At 35.4% G+C, this 18,682-nt stretch overlaps 3 protein-coding genes across 7 annotated transcripts; 2 read left to right on the plus strand and 1 right to left on the minus strand.

Moving 5' to 3' along the window:
- Positions 258-1,782, plus strand: LOC18610997 (E3 ubiquitin-protein ligase RNF185). The gene is made up of 2 exons (XM_007046973.2): positions 258-443; positions 889-1,782. Exon 2 carries the CDS (start codon positions 900-902, stop codon positions 1,575-1,577), a length of 678 nt encoding a protein of 225 aa, XP_007047035.1. The 5' UTR covers positions 258-443; positions 889-899; the 3' UTR covers positions 1,578-1,782.
- Positions 7,413-8,973, plus strand: LOC18610998 (probable galacturonosyltransferase-like 1). Its single transcript, XM_018113864.1, has one exon. It carries the CDS (start codon positions 7,682-7,684, stop codon positions 8,744-8,746), a length of 1,065 nt encoding a protein of 354 aa, XP_017969353.1. The 5' UTR covers positions 7,413-7,681; the 3' UTR covers positions 8,747-8,973.
- Positions 12,865-16,915, minus strand: LOC18610999 (probable vacuolar amino acid transporter YPQ3). 5 transcript variants are annotated; one of them, XM_018114604.1, is made up of 12 exons: positions 16,615-16,914; positions 16,446-16,488; positions 16,171-16,197; positions 14,789-14,887; positions 14,575-14,678; positions 14,302-14,473; positions 13,955-14,059; positions 13,776-13,865; positions 13,643-13,663; positions 13,506-13,564; positions 13,324-13,414; positions 12,865-13,207 (listed from the first exon to the last, which is right to left on the minus strand). In XM_018114604.1, exons 1-12 carry the CDS (start codon positions 16,836-16,838, stop codon positions 13,103-13,105), a joined length of 1,140 nt encoding a protein of 379 aa, XP_017970093.1. In that variant the 5' UTR covers positions 16,839-16,914; the 3' UTR covers positions 12,865-13,102. The 5 variants fall into 5 exon arrangements, 3 of the variants coding, with proteins under 3 accessions (XP_017970093.1, XP_007047037.2, XP_007047042.2); XM_007046975.2 differs by having other exon boundaries at positions 13,776-13,871; XR_001926331.1 differs by lacking the exon at positions 13,506-13,564 and having other exon boundaries at positions 13,324-13,439; positions 16,615-16,915.

Genomic DNA, 18,682 nt, shown 5'->3' on the forward strand with positions numbered 1-18,682 from the left:
ATTTTTCAAATAATATACTAACACACTTATAATTTTTTATTTCCATCTAATTGAAATTAATTTTTTTATTATTGGAGGACTAAATCAAATTTTAAGTTGTGTAAAGATTGAAGTCAAATCCTTTTTTGTTTTCCCCTTAGTCATTCCAATTTACCAAATTATTCCAAGCGAAAAGTAGGTGAAATACCACGTGACCCAATCACTGATTTTCTTTTTCATTTTTTCAGATATAAAATTAAAAATAAATTCTCCAATTTACCACTTCCTACCCAAAATTGGGCTTAGACGAAACAACGAGCAAGAATTCGAAAACCCTCGAATCTTCCCCAAATTGCCTAACTTCCCATTAATACCTGTCTCTCCCTTGACTCCACCCCTTCCCAAAAATTTAACAAAATAAAAGAAAAATAAACCTTGATCCATTCAGTTCCTTCAATTCTCAGGTTAGTTTTTTTTTTCTTGGGCCCAATTCTTTGATCTTAAATTTGTTATTGTTGATTTATAATGTATGCGATCTTATTGTTCCTGGGTTTTGAATTGATTGTGATTTCGAATAGAAAAAGTTTATTTTGATTTGATTTATTTTTCTGAATTTAGATTAGAGATTTCCTTTTTTAGACTAATAAAATTGTTTGGATTAAGGTCGTTTATGGGATAATTTGATGAACTATTTAAAAAAGATTCGATTTTAGGAGTTTTATGGTATGTGGTTAGTTGCGTCTAAAATTTTCTAGGGTTTTTTTTCAAGATATTGGGAATGGCTTTTGAGCTGAGCTTATTTGGTTGATTGAAAGTTGTGATTTGGATTCCAGAACTTGAATTTTGGATTTAAGCCTCTTTTAATTGTGTCCGCATTGTTTTTATGATTTCGTTGATTTATTGTGTTAGGTGTGCAAGGGATGGCGAATGGGTTTGGGGAATCAACAAGCATACCGCCCCCAAGTCCATCTTGCTCGGGTAGTAATAATGCTAATGATGCTGGTGATTTTGAATGCAATATCTGCTTCGAATTAGCTCAAGATCCTATTGTCACTCTTTGCGGCCATCTCTTCTGTTGGCCATGCCTATACCGATGGCTGCATCATCACTCGCATTGTCAAGAATGCCCAGTCTGCAAGGCCCTCATACAAGAGGAAAAACTCGTTCCTCTTTACGGCAGGGGCAAAAACCAGACTGATCCACGTTCAAAATCATATCCAGGCATGGAAATCCCAAACCGCCCTGCTGGGCAAAGACCAGCAACTGCTCCTCCTCCCGCAGAAACAAATCAGTTTGCCAATTATGGTTTTGGACTAATGGGTGGTTTTGTTCCCATGGCAACTGCAAGGATTGGTAACTTCACGATGGGATTTGGAGGCCTATTGCCATCCTTGTTTAACATTCAGTTTCATGGATTTCCAGATGCTACTGTGTATGGAACAACTTCAGGATTTCCTTATGGCTTCAATTCATTTCATGGTCGTCATGCTCAAGGATTTCCCCAGCCAACAACTCGAGGACACCAAGCAGATAATGTTTTGAAGAATCTTCTTTTGTTGATCGGGGTCTTTGTGGTCCTTGCTCTGCTTTATTGGTGAATTAGTTTCCATTTAAGCTTAGTCAATGCTCCTTATTTAGTGTCTGTGTCTGTAAATATGCAAGCTTCATTGGTGATTATGTTTTGTGCTTGACAAAAACTTGTCCATATGATACTGTCACTTTTGTTTCATTTAGCATCGGCAACAACTTATACCTGTCTTAATTTCTCTTTCAAAGTAAACTGGTCAAAGTTTTCTTTATACATGGAGACAATGTGTTGTTTGCCTGCTCCAAAGCCGGTTACTATAATATGATCACTTGCTGTTGAAGAAGTTATTGAGCATAGCTTATGAAACTGTGTGGCATGGAGAAGTAATTGTTCTTGTTCGTGTATTAGTGAAAATTATATGTTCTACGTGGGATGCTAATTGCAGCCAACATCTTGTCCAATAACAGAGTTGAAAACAGGTGACATGTCCTGAGAAATATTGTTGTCAATGGAGAGAGAGTCAATTTTTGATGTTAATGCTTTTTAAGGTTGGCAAACTGTTTCTCCTTTGGCTATTGTCCCCAGATATAGTGTTGCACTGACCATTTTTTTTCCCTATTTTTGGATTCACTTTCTCTGGAACACCCTTTTGATAATGAAAACTTCCTCCACATCAGTAGGTTTATTGACTAGTGGCTGGTTTAAGTTTTTGGAAATACTTTTACTGGAGTCTTAGATCATTAATTCATTATTAAGTCAAACATGATAATTTAATTTATCAGATCAAACTCAAATCCTTAAGTTGAGGCATTATTACGCTGTTGTTAAGTCAAACAGGAACAATCGTTTTCCTATTTGTGTCATCCAATTATTGTACACTATCGGTGTTGGACATGGATGTAGGTCTCCGATTAGCCAATTATTGGACATTCTGGATTGATCAGATTTTTTTTATATTGCAAACGAGCTTGTGTCTGGCACTCAAACATAGTTCTTGCTTCTAAAGAAACAATGGACGTCGTTTTGATAGAACACAAATTCATCTAACCAACATCGAGCAACAGGCTCGAATTGGGCTGTTTGTATCGAATGGGCCATGATAGTGAACATGATTGCTGCTAGTGGGGAAATGCCAGCCCAAATGTTTGTAAGTTTGTACTGTGCGCTGTCCTCAAATTCTTGTGTCTGTCTGCAAGACTGCAACAGTTCCGTGTTCATCAAAGCTAGGTGTCTCCCCTTGCCTTTTACTCAAGTTTAACACATGGAAAACTTTTAGTATAAGCACTCTATGTTCAAACTTGAAACTAAGTTTTGAATATCTAGTGTTTTTTTTTCAGCCACAACTTTGTTGAATCATGGACTGTTCTGATGTTTGCATTTAGTAGGAGACTGAGATGTGTATCCACATGGTAGGGCAGGGAACCCATAATAGCTCATGCGATTCATTCATCGAACCATGGCCTTGGTGGTAGGAATTCCTGAAACGTATTTATTGTTTTCTCAAGTACGGAGAAAAATGAAATCTTAATAAAGTTGGTCCTTTGAAACATTGATTCTGCACGTAGTTCCAACGTCAAAAGATCACTGTCTTGCACTAAGGATATTTATTGCTCAGCTCCACTGTCTGGATTTTGCATTGTCGTGGTTGAGAAAGGAAGTTCCTAACAGTTTCAGTCTAATGCTTGAAATCGAGCAATTTAACCACGGCAAAGCACTTCCTCTCCTACCACATGGAAACGAATAAATTCTGTATACCCAGCAGTTAAAGCGGTCTGTTGCCCTTGTCAAAGGTTAGGTTATGCTCATGGACCGCAAGTTTTCATCTTCAGCTTCACTTGATAAATTTGTGTCACTTTTACGTGATAGAGAATATTGAAATGATGATAAAAGATATTTTATATCACATCAATTAAATTAAGAGTCTCTTCATCTATTATTAACTAATTTTAAGAAAAATCAACTCAGGGCCGTTGATTGGTTTTTCTGGGAAAGCTGGGACCATTGGAAAGGATGGGTCTAAGAAAATAGTAGTATCCTGGAAATTTCTGGTGCGGAATCCTATTATTAGCCCAGCACAAGTTTAACGATAAAGCACTCATGTAAAGCAGCCTTGTGCTTAAATTCAAGCTTAATTAATTGGCGGCCACAGTGATAGAAATATTCACAAAAATGAAAGAACAAGATACCTGAGTCAGAAAAATGGCGTCATGAACTTCCTCTCATCTCTAGATGTGTTTAATTAAGTCCTTTGTTAGGTTTAATTATGTAGCTAATGCAGGTTCCCCCAGGCCATCATGTATGTCACTTTTTGTTTTTTCAGTTTACTTGCAATATATTATTTGTGAAAAAGGTCAGCTGGTTCACATTGGATCGATATTTCAAAAGTAATTTTCCATTCCATGTCATGCACCAAACCGTGTCAAAATCAATGGAAAGGACGGGGGAATTTCGAGTAAACGCTTGGGAGCTGGCTGCTGTCCATCTCTTCTTCTACCGTAACACCGTGTAGTTCAATTCCAGTCTTTTCTTTGACTCATAATTTTCTATATCTGTATCTTTAGATTGTACGGTTTCTTTGATATGTATTCTTCAATGGTGGCCCCTTACCAAAGTTACTGTGCTGATGCATTTAAGCTTCTCTGCAACTAGTTGTTGAATGGAAGTCATTGATATGGTCCATTTCGCCAGCTTGTCCTGTCAAAGATATAAGCCTCTTCAATATTGCGGGCTGTCAATTGAACTTTAATTCCTTTACCCTTCCAAACCCTTTTTCTTTTTTGTCCTTTTGACACAAGAATATTATATATCTAATAAATCAAACTATATATTAAAATGGAGATAAACAAATCTAAATCCTATTAAAATTAAAAGAAGTTAAGGGTACAAATATAGTAAGAGGCATTCTACTTATTATCAACTGATTAAATTAGATATATGTTTAAAAATTTGATATAATATCGAAATCGATACAACCTCTCTTATTATTGTTTTTTTAATAATAAATTATCACGTGATAAGTTCATTATTTCTTTACATATGATGATAAAAAATCTCACATCACTTCAATTATTATCAATTCATTTTAAATTTGATATTCGTCTTAAAGATTTAACATAAACTATATATACTTTAATTGATTCGTAATATCTTTAAATCTTTAGTTTAAAAAAACACACTCAAAATATCATCCAAGATTACTTGTTTTGTGAGTGAGGGAGTCAGTTTGTATAAACCTTGTTAAATCTGTCTCATTTTCTCCTTTCCTATTCTACCTTTGGAATCTACTTTTCTTTAACGAGCGAGAATACCTTTACAAATTTCCAGTTCAAAATTGCTCACATGTCATCGGGTATTCACTAGAAAAGTCAAAATAAAGTTGAGAAAAATATATTAAAAACTGTTAGAACTTTGAACTTCATTTATTAATGGAAGGCACGGTTGGCAACTCGTTAATGGTATTATTATACTACCATACAAAGCAAAAGGGAGAGAGGGGGGGAGCAAAAGAAAGTAATACATATATTAGTAATACAAAAAAATCCAAACCTCTACGAAACATACGACTTTTGGAATAACGCGTACCAGGTAAATTGTACCGTCAATAACTAGCAAACAGACAAAGCTTGAGAGTTGAGAGGATTATAATATTGGGATCGCCGCTTTAAGCTGACTTTCTTTTCCTTCATCCATCATCTGCTGTCGGTGATAAACAGTGCTGCCGCAGCTATGATCAACACAAATATATATATATTGTGTAGATCCACAGTAAAGAAAGGTGAAAGAAAGAAAAAAGGTATAATTGAAAAGTTATAGACATGGACGTTCGACTCTTTAAATACATATATAATTTTAGAAAAATTGAAGATATTGAAATCGGATACATAAATATACTCTATATATAAATATATATATATATATAGAGAGAGAGACAGAGACAGAGACAGAGACAGAGAGAGATAAAACATAGTTTTCAAAATAATAAAGAAGTCGCAGGGCCGACAGAAGAAGAGTAATGTCAATCAGTGGAAAAGGATCGCATGGGGTTCGATTTTTTTGGAAACAAGAGGAAAGAAAATGAGAGGGAAAGAACGCTAGGGTCACCCTTATAATTGGAAGGTGTGTATGGACTTGAGGGAGTTTGTCATGTGTATAGCACATGCTTCCTTCGGTTTTAAATATTTTGCTTCAATGAAACTCTAATAATGGAAAGAGGAAGCATTTCCCATCATTTCTGTTAATAAAGGGCAAAATAACTTATTTGAGGAGCATGTGAGGTGCACATGCTATTCAATGATATACAGTGGAGGATGTTTCCTCCCTTCTTTTCTTTTTCTTTTTCTTTTTTTTTCTCCATTTTCCCCTCTTTAATCTAATTTCTCTTAATCTTCACATAAACCTCCATGGTTCCTCTTTTTAATTTTGGTTTGCTAAGAGGAAAAGGCTTTCATTAAAGAACACTATCATTGCTGGTACAAGAGTAGCTTGTTAAACGAAAGCATTCTTGCCTATAGGGTTTTGGTTTTAATAATAGTAGAAACCTCATGTATACAAGTAAATGGTAAGATGCCTTTAACTATTCTTATCCCAAGTTTTATATTAAAATCAATGGTATAAAATATACTCAATTTTTAAACACGTGCTTTTTTTTTTAAAATGTAAAGTGATTTACATACAATTTGATTATCACTATTGAATAATTTTTTTCAAGCAATGTTGATGAATTCATTTTTTTTTTCAAGAGTAATTTAATTTATACGTTTGAATATATTAAATATAATTATGCATAGTTGCATTCAAACTTTAAATATGATTTTTCCACTTATATCATATAAGAAAAAATAGAAATTATTATTATTATTATTTTTATTATATATATATATATGGAAGATGGTGGATCCAAATCTATGGCCAAAACTAGAAGCCTTTTTCTTTTATATCTAAGCAACAAGGGGAGCCCCTGTCTGGACCTCATATTGTCACACGATCACAAGTTAGATACGGAGAGATGGAAGGGCAAAATGTGTAGTTAGGGAAGCACTTTCCACCAATTTCTAGTTTCCATGTCCCTATCCATTAATGAACACCATAATCTTTCCAACAATGGGACCCATCTTTTTTCCCTCTATGTCTTGCTAGGTGGCACTGTATGGACCCACCTCATTTCAGCTACGTGGCATCTTCATTTTTGTTCTCTCTCACCCGCCGATTAAGTGTTGAAGCAGATCTGGCCGTACAATAAGGTGATGTGTCCTTATTTTATATTTATATATTTTTTACATTAATTTTAGTTAATTGAATTGCCCCAGTGCCTTTAACCATGAGACACGAATAGCCACAGGTAGGCCTCTGCATTAAATGCTCCACGGAATATCAGGATCAAATCAGAGAAAAAAAAATCAGTGCTCCAATAAGAGAAATGAAGCCATCAAAATCAAGAGTTTGGGTTTTGATTGTCTCATCAAAATTAAGCCAAATGTTATCGAAGAAGGTAAATGAGGGAAATAAATGGTTGAGGATATGCAACAAAAAGGCTGATAAACATGGATCATGCTTCCACTAAACATGCAAATCCTTAGATTCAAAGGCAATGTGCTGTGCTGGAGCTTTCCTAGACCTGGATGGCTCAACCAAATCGTTGGTATGTCATTGTAAGATCTTGGAAGGAAAACCCAAGTTAAATAATCTGTCCTTTGTTGGTTGTCACAGTAAAAAAAACTAAGTCATAAATTAGCAGATCTTGGCAAATTCTTCAAAGTTTTACCACATTTAAATTAGCAGATCTTGATTTCAATAGTGAAAGCATACCAAAATTTGAACATAAGATATAAAAGTATTCGTATATTCTCTATAAAGATTTGATATGGTATACCCTGTTTGAGACCCCATTAAAGTAAAATACTAAACAGTTTGTGTCAAAGAAAGAGGAGAATGAGAGCGGCAAGTTCAAAAATGGAAGAAAGAAATGTGAAGGCAAAGACTAAATTAATGGTTCAAAAACCTTTTGCCTCAGCTTCCTAGCAGCACCCTTTTTTCAGCCAACGTGGGTTCAAAGGACACACAGTAGAAATCATTGATGTGTCCCCCTCCCCAGTCTGAAAAAAAGGTTAAAACCCGCAATCTAACTCTCCCAACTCTTCCTAATTTGTAATATCCTCTTCCCTTCCCACCACGAAGATGTCCAAACTTGCACTATTCCCACCACATCACCTTCACCGACACCATCTCCTCCTCCTATTCTTCCTCCTCGCCTCGGCCACCAATGCTGCCGCTACTACCGCTTACCATAGATTCAAAGAAGCCCCGCAATTTTATAACTCTCCGAGCTGCCGCTCCCTTGACAGTAGTGGCGCCAGCGATATGTGCTCCGATGAAGGTGTTCACGTGGCAATGACCCTAGACGCGGCCTACTTACGTGGTTCAATGGCTGCCATTCTCTCCGTCCTTCAGCACTCTTCCTGCCCTCAAAACATCCTCTTCCACTTCATTGCCTCCTCCACCGCCAACCACCACCACCTCCGTCACAAAATCTCCCACTCCTTCCCTTCCCTTAAATTCCAAATCTACCCTTACGCCTCCTCTGCCGTCTCAGGCCTCATTTCCACCTCCATCCGCTCGGCACTCGACTGCCCTCTCAACTACGCCCGCAACTACCTCGCCAACATCCTCCCTCCATGTCTCCGCCGCGTCGTTTACTTAGACTCCGACCTCGTCCTCGTCGATGACATTGCTAAACTCGCCGCAACTCCACTTGGAGACAACTCGGTTTTAGCTGCACCCGAGTACTGCAACGCCAACTTCACTTCCTACTTCACCCCAACCTTCTGGTCCAACCCTACATTGTCTTTAACATTTGCTGGAAGAAAAGCTTGTTATTTTAACACCGGGGTGATGGTGATAGACATGCAAAGATGGCGTGAAGGAGATTACACTACAAAGATAATTGAATGGATGGAGCTTCAAAAGAGAATGAGGATCTATGAGTTGGGGTCTTTGCCACCGTTTTTACTTGTCTTTGCAGGAAACATAGCCCCTGTTGATCACAGATGGAACCAACATGGACTCGGAGGCGATAATTATAGAGGATTATGTAGGGATTTGCATCCTGGTCCTGTTAGTTTGTTGCATTGGAGTGGGAAAGGGAAGCCTTGGGTGAGACTAGATGCCAACAGGCCTTGCCCTTTGGATGCTTTATGGGCTCCTTATGATCTGATGCAAGCACCCTTTGCTTTGGAGTCTTAGAATTTTGGTTTATGTTCTACAATAAACATATATATATTTTTGGCTGGGTCCTTTTCCCTTTCTGGGCTGAGATTTTTAGCTTCAATGATGCCATAGAACTTAGGAGAACAGAGATCTGAGTGTTAAAATTAAGATCTCTGTGGCAGATGATCAAGAGAAGGGTGGGGGGAGGTGTTCATAGACTATACAGCAGAGACCATTAACAATCTTACAATCTTTTTTTTTTCCTTTTTTTGATCTATGTATCTGAGAACAGTATATATATATATATATATATATATATATATATAAATATATCACAGTTACGGCTACTAAACAAGAGAAACAAGATCAAAAAATTTCCATGTTCATCGCTTTCTTTTCCTTTCTTTTTCCCTCTTATTGCATCGACATCTTTCTCCGATAATAACTTGCAAAAATCCCGGGCATTGATTGTGAAATTTTGAAAACTATATGATGTTGGTGCCATGTCTGGTCGAATGGACTGCACCTTGTTTTACTGCACAATTTAAGACACTTTTGAATTTCATACACGTGCAGTAAATGATTTTCCATTTGTTTACCTACATGCCCATGATCACTGTAGTTTGTTTTCTTTCTATATTTGAAGAGGAAAGCTTTATCATGGGATACTTTTACAATAGCCATAACTAGCTTCAATTCATTTACTATATCACTTTAGCTTTTTTTTTTTTTTTCTTGTGTGTGTGTGTTTGTGCTTTCTCTCCTTTTCTTTTGGTGTCCATTGTCCTGCCAAAGCCTAACATTTACCTTTCATACTTTGACCAAAATGATGATGATTGATGGGCTATTGCTTAGGTTCAAGACTGCCTAAAAAACAAAATACTTGGTAGCATTTTCCCATGATGATTAGCCGAAGCAAAGGGCTTCATTACATATTACAAGGCTTTTTCCTTGCCGAGGTCATATACCCAAATCTCTATTTACACCGCAAATTAAGCTGTCATTGTAGAGGAAAAAAATTATGGGGTCCCAACAGACACATGATCAAAGCCTTTAGTTGTTTGTTTGTTTTTTCTTTATTTTTCCATTTTGCCTTTCATCACATGGCCTAGGGTTTATTCTCCAAAAAAGGCACTAAATTATGTTGATACAAAAATTTGAGGTTGAAGGTGAAATTGAAGATTTGGTGACCAAATTACTTAGCAAGAATGAGTTTGGAGCTGCTCTTAAGACTTTTTCAATGATATGAAATCAGTACGATCCTTTGACAGCTAATTGTTGTTAAACATATACTTAATCATTAGGTACAGTCCAGTCTTTCCAAAAAAAAAAAATCATTAGGTACACTCCATTAATTTTGTTCATCTTTTGTTAAGCAAAAGTCACTATAAAATAAAGGGTTTACTTTGAGATTTTCAATAGATTTTCGACAAAATTTCCCGTTAAAAAAATATTCTCCCTTTTTTTGTGATTTGGGAAAATCTTTTATGGCATAATATTAATATAATTGTGTCTCAATTAGAGAATGGGAAATAAACAAGTGAGGCAAATCTTGCACTAACCACCATATATGCCAAAATCGCAGTACTTTGACTAAATAATAATCTCTCTCAGTCCAAAACTCGTTTTGAGGTCCTCCAGAAGCTGTAGTCCACCCCAAAATAAGTAAAAAAATGTACACAAAATTCTGTTTTACATGGGTACTCCATTTGATCGTACGACAGAAGTATAATCCAATTGACTTCTTTGAAAGGAAAAGCGTTGAGCATTTTGAGTTTTTTGACCTAACCTTACAGGTTAGAAGCCATTAATTAGGTAGAGTAATCTTTTTTTCCCATAAAAAAAATCACGTGGTTGTGGAATTTCTCTCCCATTTTATCTGGTTTATTGCAGTACTTGTGGATTTTTGGCTGGCAAATGATTTGTTCTTTTCCTTTTTCTTCCCCCCTCAAAGCTTAAAAATCTATGTTCTGAATTCAATCTCTGACCAGTCCCAGAACCCACCCAGCCAAGCCTGAGTTGAAAGATTTCTATTGACGTGACAAAGAGCTAAATTGATAGGTCTGATTTGGCCATTTTTAACAAATTATTCATGGTAATAAAATAAATTTTACGTTAATTATTGTTATAAATAAAATCTTTAAAAAATAGAACAGTAAACGCGTTATCTTCTTTTCATGTTGATATTATTTTGACTTTAAATAAATAAAATAAGGAGTTTTTTTTTTTAATGATTTTCTTGTTTTTAGCAGCTGGAGGCTTTGCTCCCGTCTGATTCCCATTGCCCTCTTTCTCTTTCTTTCAATAATCCTTTTCCGAAGGAGAGTTTCCTATCTTCCAAACCAGGAATCAGACTTTGGAGCTTCAAGCCACGGAAGTTACAGACTTGTAGCCCTGGAAACATGGTTAGCTGCCTTGTGCTATGGACCAAATAAATAACAAACTATAAAGCTAGGCGAAGAATTAAGTTTCTGACAGTCTAATTACTATGGCCTGCCTATCGATCTCTCTGCATATGGGTTTAAGGGGTCAACTCTTCGGGATTTATAAACTTGATCACTTACAGACTCAACAGTCAACTTATCAAGCTGTGTATGTAATAAGATCTAACCTAGGAAATATGAACAAGGTGAAGGAAGGGATTATACAATTATATCTGAAATGTGAATTTATTTTAATGTAATCATTGTTAGCCTGACTTGGTTTTGGTCTTTAGTGGTAACGTGGAACAGACTGACATGAACTAATTAACCAACCAAAAACTTTGAAAGAGGGAAAGGCAAGGCAAAGACCAATGGCTAACAGGCCCAAATTAGCCATTATGAAATGAAGGAAACAAATCTTCAAACCTGTTACAATTTTAATTCCATTTTTTCAGTGAAATTCTTATGTACATTATTTGAATATTTATGAAATTGCAATCCTGTTTGATTGACAGGTTCGTGCTTCCATGTGAGAAGGAATGAAGGAATCAGAGATGGGGGGCCGGGCCAAAGCAGAACCCTGACAACTCATTAAAGTATAATGAAGTAAATCACCAATGATCTGAGGGCTTAAGTTTAACCAATTGGTCACTTCATGTTGAAGATTACAGCACATGTGATATGTTGGTGTGGCTCCCCGTGATGGATTTCGGACTCAGTCTTTGCAAGTTTATATGAGTTTCAATCTCTTTGCTGAAGGGAGTAGATCAAAGGCAATCTAATTTGTGCTAGACTATAAATTTTAATACTCGTTTAAGAATTGTTTGATGTTGATGTTTCAGCTCCTCGTTGGGTATATTTGTGAATAAAACATGCTTAAATAGAATTGGTTTTTCATTGTTAATTTAACAAGACAGGATTTGATTTTGATTTTTTTCTTGTTTTTAATGTTGTTGTTTTAGTCTTTTATTTATATCTATGTATATTATTTAGTAATTAGGAGCAATAGAAATTAATTACCCACCTTTCAAAAAAAAAAAAGGAGCAATAGAAATTACTACTTTTCTTTCTTTGTTCATCTTTTCTTTTCCAAGTGTTCCAAAATTATGGCTTCTTTCTATTTTTGAATACCTATTTTTCTAACTTTTTATATTTTAAAATTATTTTTATGACTTTTTTTTTTTACTTTTCGGCATTAAAAATTATGGTACATCAAATTTAAAAAATATTAAAATTTTAATATAAAATAAACTTAAAAAATAATTCCTTGAAAATTAAATAAGAACAAGCAAAATGAGAGGGAAGAGTAATATATATTTAATATTTTTTAATATATTATGCAAAATAGACTAATTTCTATGGTTTAAGTCTTTTCAATATGGCCCAAGTAAATATATGGGGAGCTAACAGCCGTCCAAATAACGCCCATTTGATGGCCCAAATCTTCGTTTCCACGTTCTTTTTGGAGGTGGCCGAGAGAAAAATTTATGACCAAAAAAACAAAAGCAAAAAGGAAAAAGAGATTTGTATGAATATTTCATATTCATCATGTGCAAATGTGCCTTAACATATATTCAAACATCATAAAACAAGATCACCATTGGAAACCTTAAAATTTGTTGATGGATCAAAAACCAGATCTCCATGAAGAATTAGCTTTAACTCTATGTCTAATTTTTTTTTTTTGAAAAGTAACTATATGTCTAATTGACTATATAGAAGACAAAAAAGGAGTCTTGCATGGCCAGTTCTTGAATTATAGCAGATTAGCTGATAAAAGATGACTCCATTAAGGTTGTTAATTGACTAATCAAAAACGCCACCAAAAAACAAAAGTTTCAGTTTGATGATTGAAACATGTCGTCCTACAAAAGCATGAGCTTACACTGCAACCATATACTAGCAAGGTACGTAGGGGAAGTTCAACTCCAAAGATTTGGGTCATTCAGATGATTATTGCAATGTCCAATCATGGCACAACTTCTTTACTTGCTTCCATGTAGTCTCCATAGTCTTCTCCGTCACTGCTATTTGTCTTTCTGAAATATTTGTAATAAACGTACTGCAATATGATCTGTTTATGCAGAATGTTAAGGTTCAATGGCAGTGTAAGCAAGCAATAACTGTTGGGATGATTGAATTGTCAGGGGAAAAAGTTATGTTTATGTGAGAAAAATAAGCAAAGGATACAAATAAGTCGAGTGCCACGCAAACTGCAGCATCCAGCAACCATGGCATATTAGCCTTAATGCTTTCCCATTCAGTGGTTCTCACTAGAATGCTGTGCAGACATTCAAAAGAAGAGCCTGAGACAAGCGAATTGTTGCAGAATGAAGTAAAATATAAATAGACAAGTTTAAAACAGAGCTAACCTTGCCACATAAGTAGCGTTAGCTATCAGCGCAAAGATGAACATGAGAGGATTCAAGCCCTATGCAATTTCCAGATATCTAGTGAATCAACCTAGATGCTTTTAGAAGCAGTAAAAATATATAGTTAAGAGTATTACCTCCACAGTCCCTCTTTTGATCTGGTAAAAAAAAAGAGCAATGATTTGATAAGGAACCGGAAGAATTGGTAAGAGAGAAATGTATGCAGATTTTGTAATAGCTACTACTTAATTTAGCTCAATGCTTGCTTACATTTAACCATATCTGAGGGATTCGGCCTCCCATGTATATGGCAGCCATTAGCCATCCCAGCCATTGACCGAAGGCGCTGTGCTCCATACTCTGTTCCTGCGACAGAGACTAATGATTAGAGGTAATTTATAGGGGCCAATTTCTGTTGAATATGAGTTAGAATTAACCAGGAAGGATACCTGTAATAGTCTTCTACTAGTAAAACCTGTGCGTGCTTCCATCCACGCCTTACTTCCTAGAGGTAAGTTGACAGAGGCAGCTAGAAATGTACCATAACTTGCAGCCTGAAAGATGAATGCTGCCATCACTCATATGAGAAAGCCGAAACTAAAATAAATCACAGAAAAATGAAATTTAAACTATTAAACATATCAATGTTATTCAACCAGTCTTTCAAGAGAAAAAGTGAAAAAGTTGCAGCATTTTAATGTTTTCGAATCATCAAATATGCGGGCACAAATCGAAGAATGAGATAGTTCTCTTGTTTCAGCTAGCTACAAAGTCATTTAGCAAGTTGAAGACTCACGGCTCTTGGGATTGGCCTAGGTTGGGTACCAGACTTTTTGAATGCAACTGGAGCTGCTTCATCTTCTGATGACGAATCGCTGTCAAGTTCCATAGCTGAAGGACCACTCTTAGCTACCCTCATATATGTTCGAAAAGGTGAAGTACCACTGCCAGCCAGAGATCTAGCTGACCTGAAACAATGGAATGTCTCAGAGGAATTAGCTTTCCTCAATACAAGAATTATGAAATAAATCTTCAACAAAAAAAAAAATGTAAGAAGAAAGTTTATTACGTGTAGTAAAACTCCCCGCGAGGATTGGCTTTTGGTGAGGGCTTAGGTATGGGAATGCCTGAATCAGCTTTGCCAGGCTTCAAAGGTTTTTTCTCGTCTTCAACCTAACATTACACAACCATATTCGTGAAACCATGTTTCTCAGAAACAAAATTTGTGGTCTGCAATAAAATCATGTAAAGACCAGAATGTGTTAGGAAAGCAAGATGTATACCATATTGTCAGTTTTGATCCGTCTACATTTCCACCACCTGTAGACATTATCATAGTATATAGTCTGCAATACTAGAACCAAAGTACTTGTTGTATAGAGCTGACAATGAAAACCAGGCAATTAGCTAATAATCATTGTTGTAGTTTAACATGAAATCAAAAATATGTGAGACAATTTTACAAAATTAGCCAAGTTGGTAACTGGATATACTTCTCATCTTGTTGGCTTCTTTCTAAATCTCTGAACTTATCCTTATGAATCGATTGATGGGTCAATAGGTATTGACTATTTGCTAGCAATTGGCAAACATGCTTGGGTCTTTCATTTTAATGTGGAATTGGGCTAAAGGTTAGATGAAAGTCCCAATCCAATGCAACCCAAGGTATGGTCATGCATTGAGTGGGCCTCAAGAGTAGACGTGTCAATATGAACTGGCCTGACTCAATCCGACCAAAGCTTTTGTAGGATGAGAAAATACAAGTTGGGCCGGGATAGTTCCTTTTTACACGAGCCATTAAAATCTCAACCCAATCTATCCCTTGTAAGCCCATGAGTCAAGTTAGGTCAGTCCATTTTTAAAAAAAATATTTTTTTGAAAAAAAATCATTTTTATAATTTTACTGAACAAATTTTCAATCAATAAAATTATTTTACGATTTAATCAATAAATTAAATAATAAAAACATATTACAAACAAATAAATTACACCAAATATAAATAAACAAATAAATTACATAAATAAAGTTGAAATCTTTAATACAAACTACCATCTGTTAAACATACGTATATAACTAAATAATAAAAACTTCAAGACTCATTTATATCCTCCTCAATCCTTATCCTCAAGCAAAATATTTAAATCTTGTTTAGACAGCAATGATGTCTGAAGGTATGAATCATTATCAATTTATCATCTAATATTCATTATTAAAAAAAAAAAGATAACAAGTTTTAATCTAAATTAAAATTATTAATTTGATAAGTAAATATTAAAAAATATAAAATAATCAATACCATTAATAATTAAATTATTAATTTTATATAATTAAATATATAAAATTATTAAATTAATTAAAATTATTAATTTTTTTTATCCATATTGCTTACCTGCCCAAACCTACCTCAACCCATTGATATGATGGATTGATCCTTTTAAATCCGATTTTAATATAAACTTAAATTTTTAAACTCAACTCAATCTATATTCAATATAAAATAAATCGATCCAACGAATCAAGCTCATTTTGACAGGTCTACTCAAGAGAACTTGACCAATAAACCCATGCTGTTGAGTAGGGCCATTTGCCTTTAACCCAAATAGAGGAAAGGCTCATTTATGAAATGAAAAATGTAAACCTACACAGAAGGCGTCAGTAGTATACCAGAGCTGTGTAGAACTGAGTCGGCAACTGCATCCACAAAATTTAAAAATGAAAAATTTTCAATTGGGACTGATGAATATAAATTTTTCTGAAACTACGGCAGTGGACAAGTTGAAAGAGAGCATCTATGTTGATAAAAACAAAAGGGTGGTTTTAACCAGAGCCAACCAAAATTTTCCACTTGGCTTCAGGTTTTTGGACCACGAAAGGCACACTAATGCTTTCTATGGCTCTCCCAATTCAATTTACCAAAGCCTGAAAAAGAAAAAACTCACCGTTGCAGGTTCCAGAAGACATCCAACAAGATTGAACACATCACTGCAACAAATAAAAAGAAGAAGAATAATCATAAACATAAATAAAAAAACAGGAATCGAACATTCTTTGGGTCATTAAGAAATGAGGGTGATGGTTTTGTGGTTTCGGGGGGAGAAGAAATCGAACCCAGCAACCCAAGTAAGGAGAAAAAGAAGGGAGACTCCATGGCTGGACTTGGTTTTGAAGTTGGTGATGATTTGAGGGATCTCTGCAACTCCCCAGCAGACTAGGCTAACTAGCCCAAAAGCGAAAGAGAAATCATCCTTTAGATTGCAAAGACAGTCTTTGAAGTGTCTCTCAACCCATCGAACGCAGGGCTTGTTTTCCTTCACACAATAAGCGTGAGACATAGCCAACTCTCTCTTTTTTCTTCCTATCACAACAAGCGTGCTACACTGTATTAAGTTGGTCTGTTTTGTGGATAAAGAAAAGCTAGCCTTTATATATATAGAAATATAAAATGAAAGGGTCCAAAAGTAGGTTTTATTATTAAACAAAACTAATTATCTCATACAAGACTAGGTATCTTACATTGTTGTCGTTTTTGGTGTCAATGGTGATAGCGCTTTCACAGTTTAGATGGCCTCTCGTCCGCATATTCTTACACAGGATGCTTCACATTCGTTTCAACTCAAAAGTGAAAAACAACAGCATCATTTCTTTGCATGCATTTTATGAACGCATATTCCTCTCACGACCATATGTAAGTAAAACGTTAGCAGACGGTCCAAATTCATCACAAAATTACAACAGGAAGGAGAGAATGAGAACGATTGGTGTCAGAATGTGATGACATTTTTATGTCATTGGAAGTTATGTAATTTCCCTACATGACCCTTCTTGCCTCTGATTTTCACAATAAATATATGGTAAGATCCAGAGAGCTTTGACTGATATGGTTTTGACCCTTAGTCAGCAATCTGTATTAATGAAGATCGTATTGTGAGGCTTCGATCACTCAATCAAAAACAATATTTGCTTTTAAAATAAGATACGGTCTGATATAATTACAATTCTAGTGAGAGATAATCCATGCGACTTGACAATTCTTTTATCAAATTCTTTAACTTTGCCCTCAATTTCCATCCACATTGCACCAATTCATACTTAGTAATATATATATAGCTGACAACATTCAAGTCTGTGGGTTGGTTCACCTTTTGCAAATCTGTGCTCCACTGTGCTTTATGTGGGCAATAATTTTCTATCATCTAACTACTAACTCACACTATCCAAGTTTAGATGCAAAAGGTAATCCCATTTGTATTTTAAAAACCAAAAAAAAAAAAAGAGATCAAGTTAATTGTGAAAAGTAATTTTTTTTTATTATTAATACAAGAAATCAATAATAACTATTTTAATTTTTTTCAAAATGATCATTCGGTGATCTAATCAAGAGAATAAGGGGAATGGCTTCAAAAATTGGAATTTAAAAATGTAAACCATTACCAATCATTCTTATCAATGATGTGAACATTAATTCTTTAATACGGTAATTGAGTACTACTACTAGTACTATATAAATCTGGCCTGGTAAATAATAAACCTAGCTTTCTATGAAAGGAAATACAAGCTAAATGCTGAAAGATTTGTACATTTTAAGATATCATAACGAGCAAAACACTGAATCGATATCACCAACGTGTCAACAGAAGCTCAATCCGCCTATTGCAGGGGTACTTCGTACAGTCTCATCTCTCTTCTCTGCATGCAGAGCCTCATGAACCTAACACATTATTCTGGCCACGTTCAATGCTGCAAAGCTGACAAGACAACTTTTGATTTACTTCATTCACTTACTTGAACATGGTCCTGAAAATCATCCAGGTTCATTCTCAGGAAAAACAAATCTAAGGAAACAAAGCAAATGTTTACAGTCCAGCTGAGAAATGAGGTTCTGTTAATCATGGCACTGGGGCAGAACTGCTAATAGGCAAAGTCGAGTTTGCCCCTTCAAAATTTTCACAGGAACCGGAGATGACGTGTCAGCTAGAACTGGGATCTTCGTTCTGATCTCTAATAAAGCGAAAAATAACAAACATCTTAATCCATAACACGGATGGAAAACGACAGCAACGGCGACGGTCCGCTGCAAGTTGTCTGAAAAGTAGTTACACGTAGCCTAATGTTTTTCGCGTTTGCCAGAGTCATCATGTCTATCCTGGTCTTGGGTTCGATAAGGTTTTCAATTCTA

This window comes from Theobroma cacao, chromosome 1, assembly GCF_000208745.1.
Source record: "Theobroma cacao cultivar B97-61/B2 chromosome 1, Criollo_cocoa_genome_V2, whole genome shotgun sequence".
In the NCBI taxonomy this organism is placed as follows: domain Eukaryota; kingdom Viridiplantae; phylum Streptophyta; class Magnoliopsida; order Malvales; family Malvaceae; genus Theobroma; species Theobroma cacao.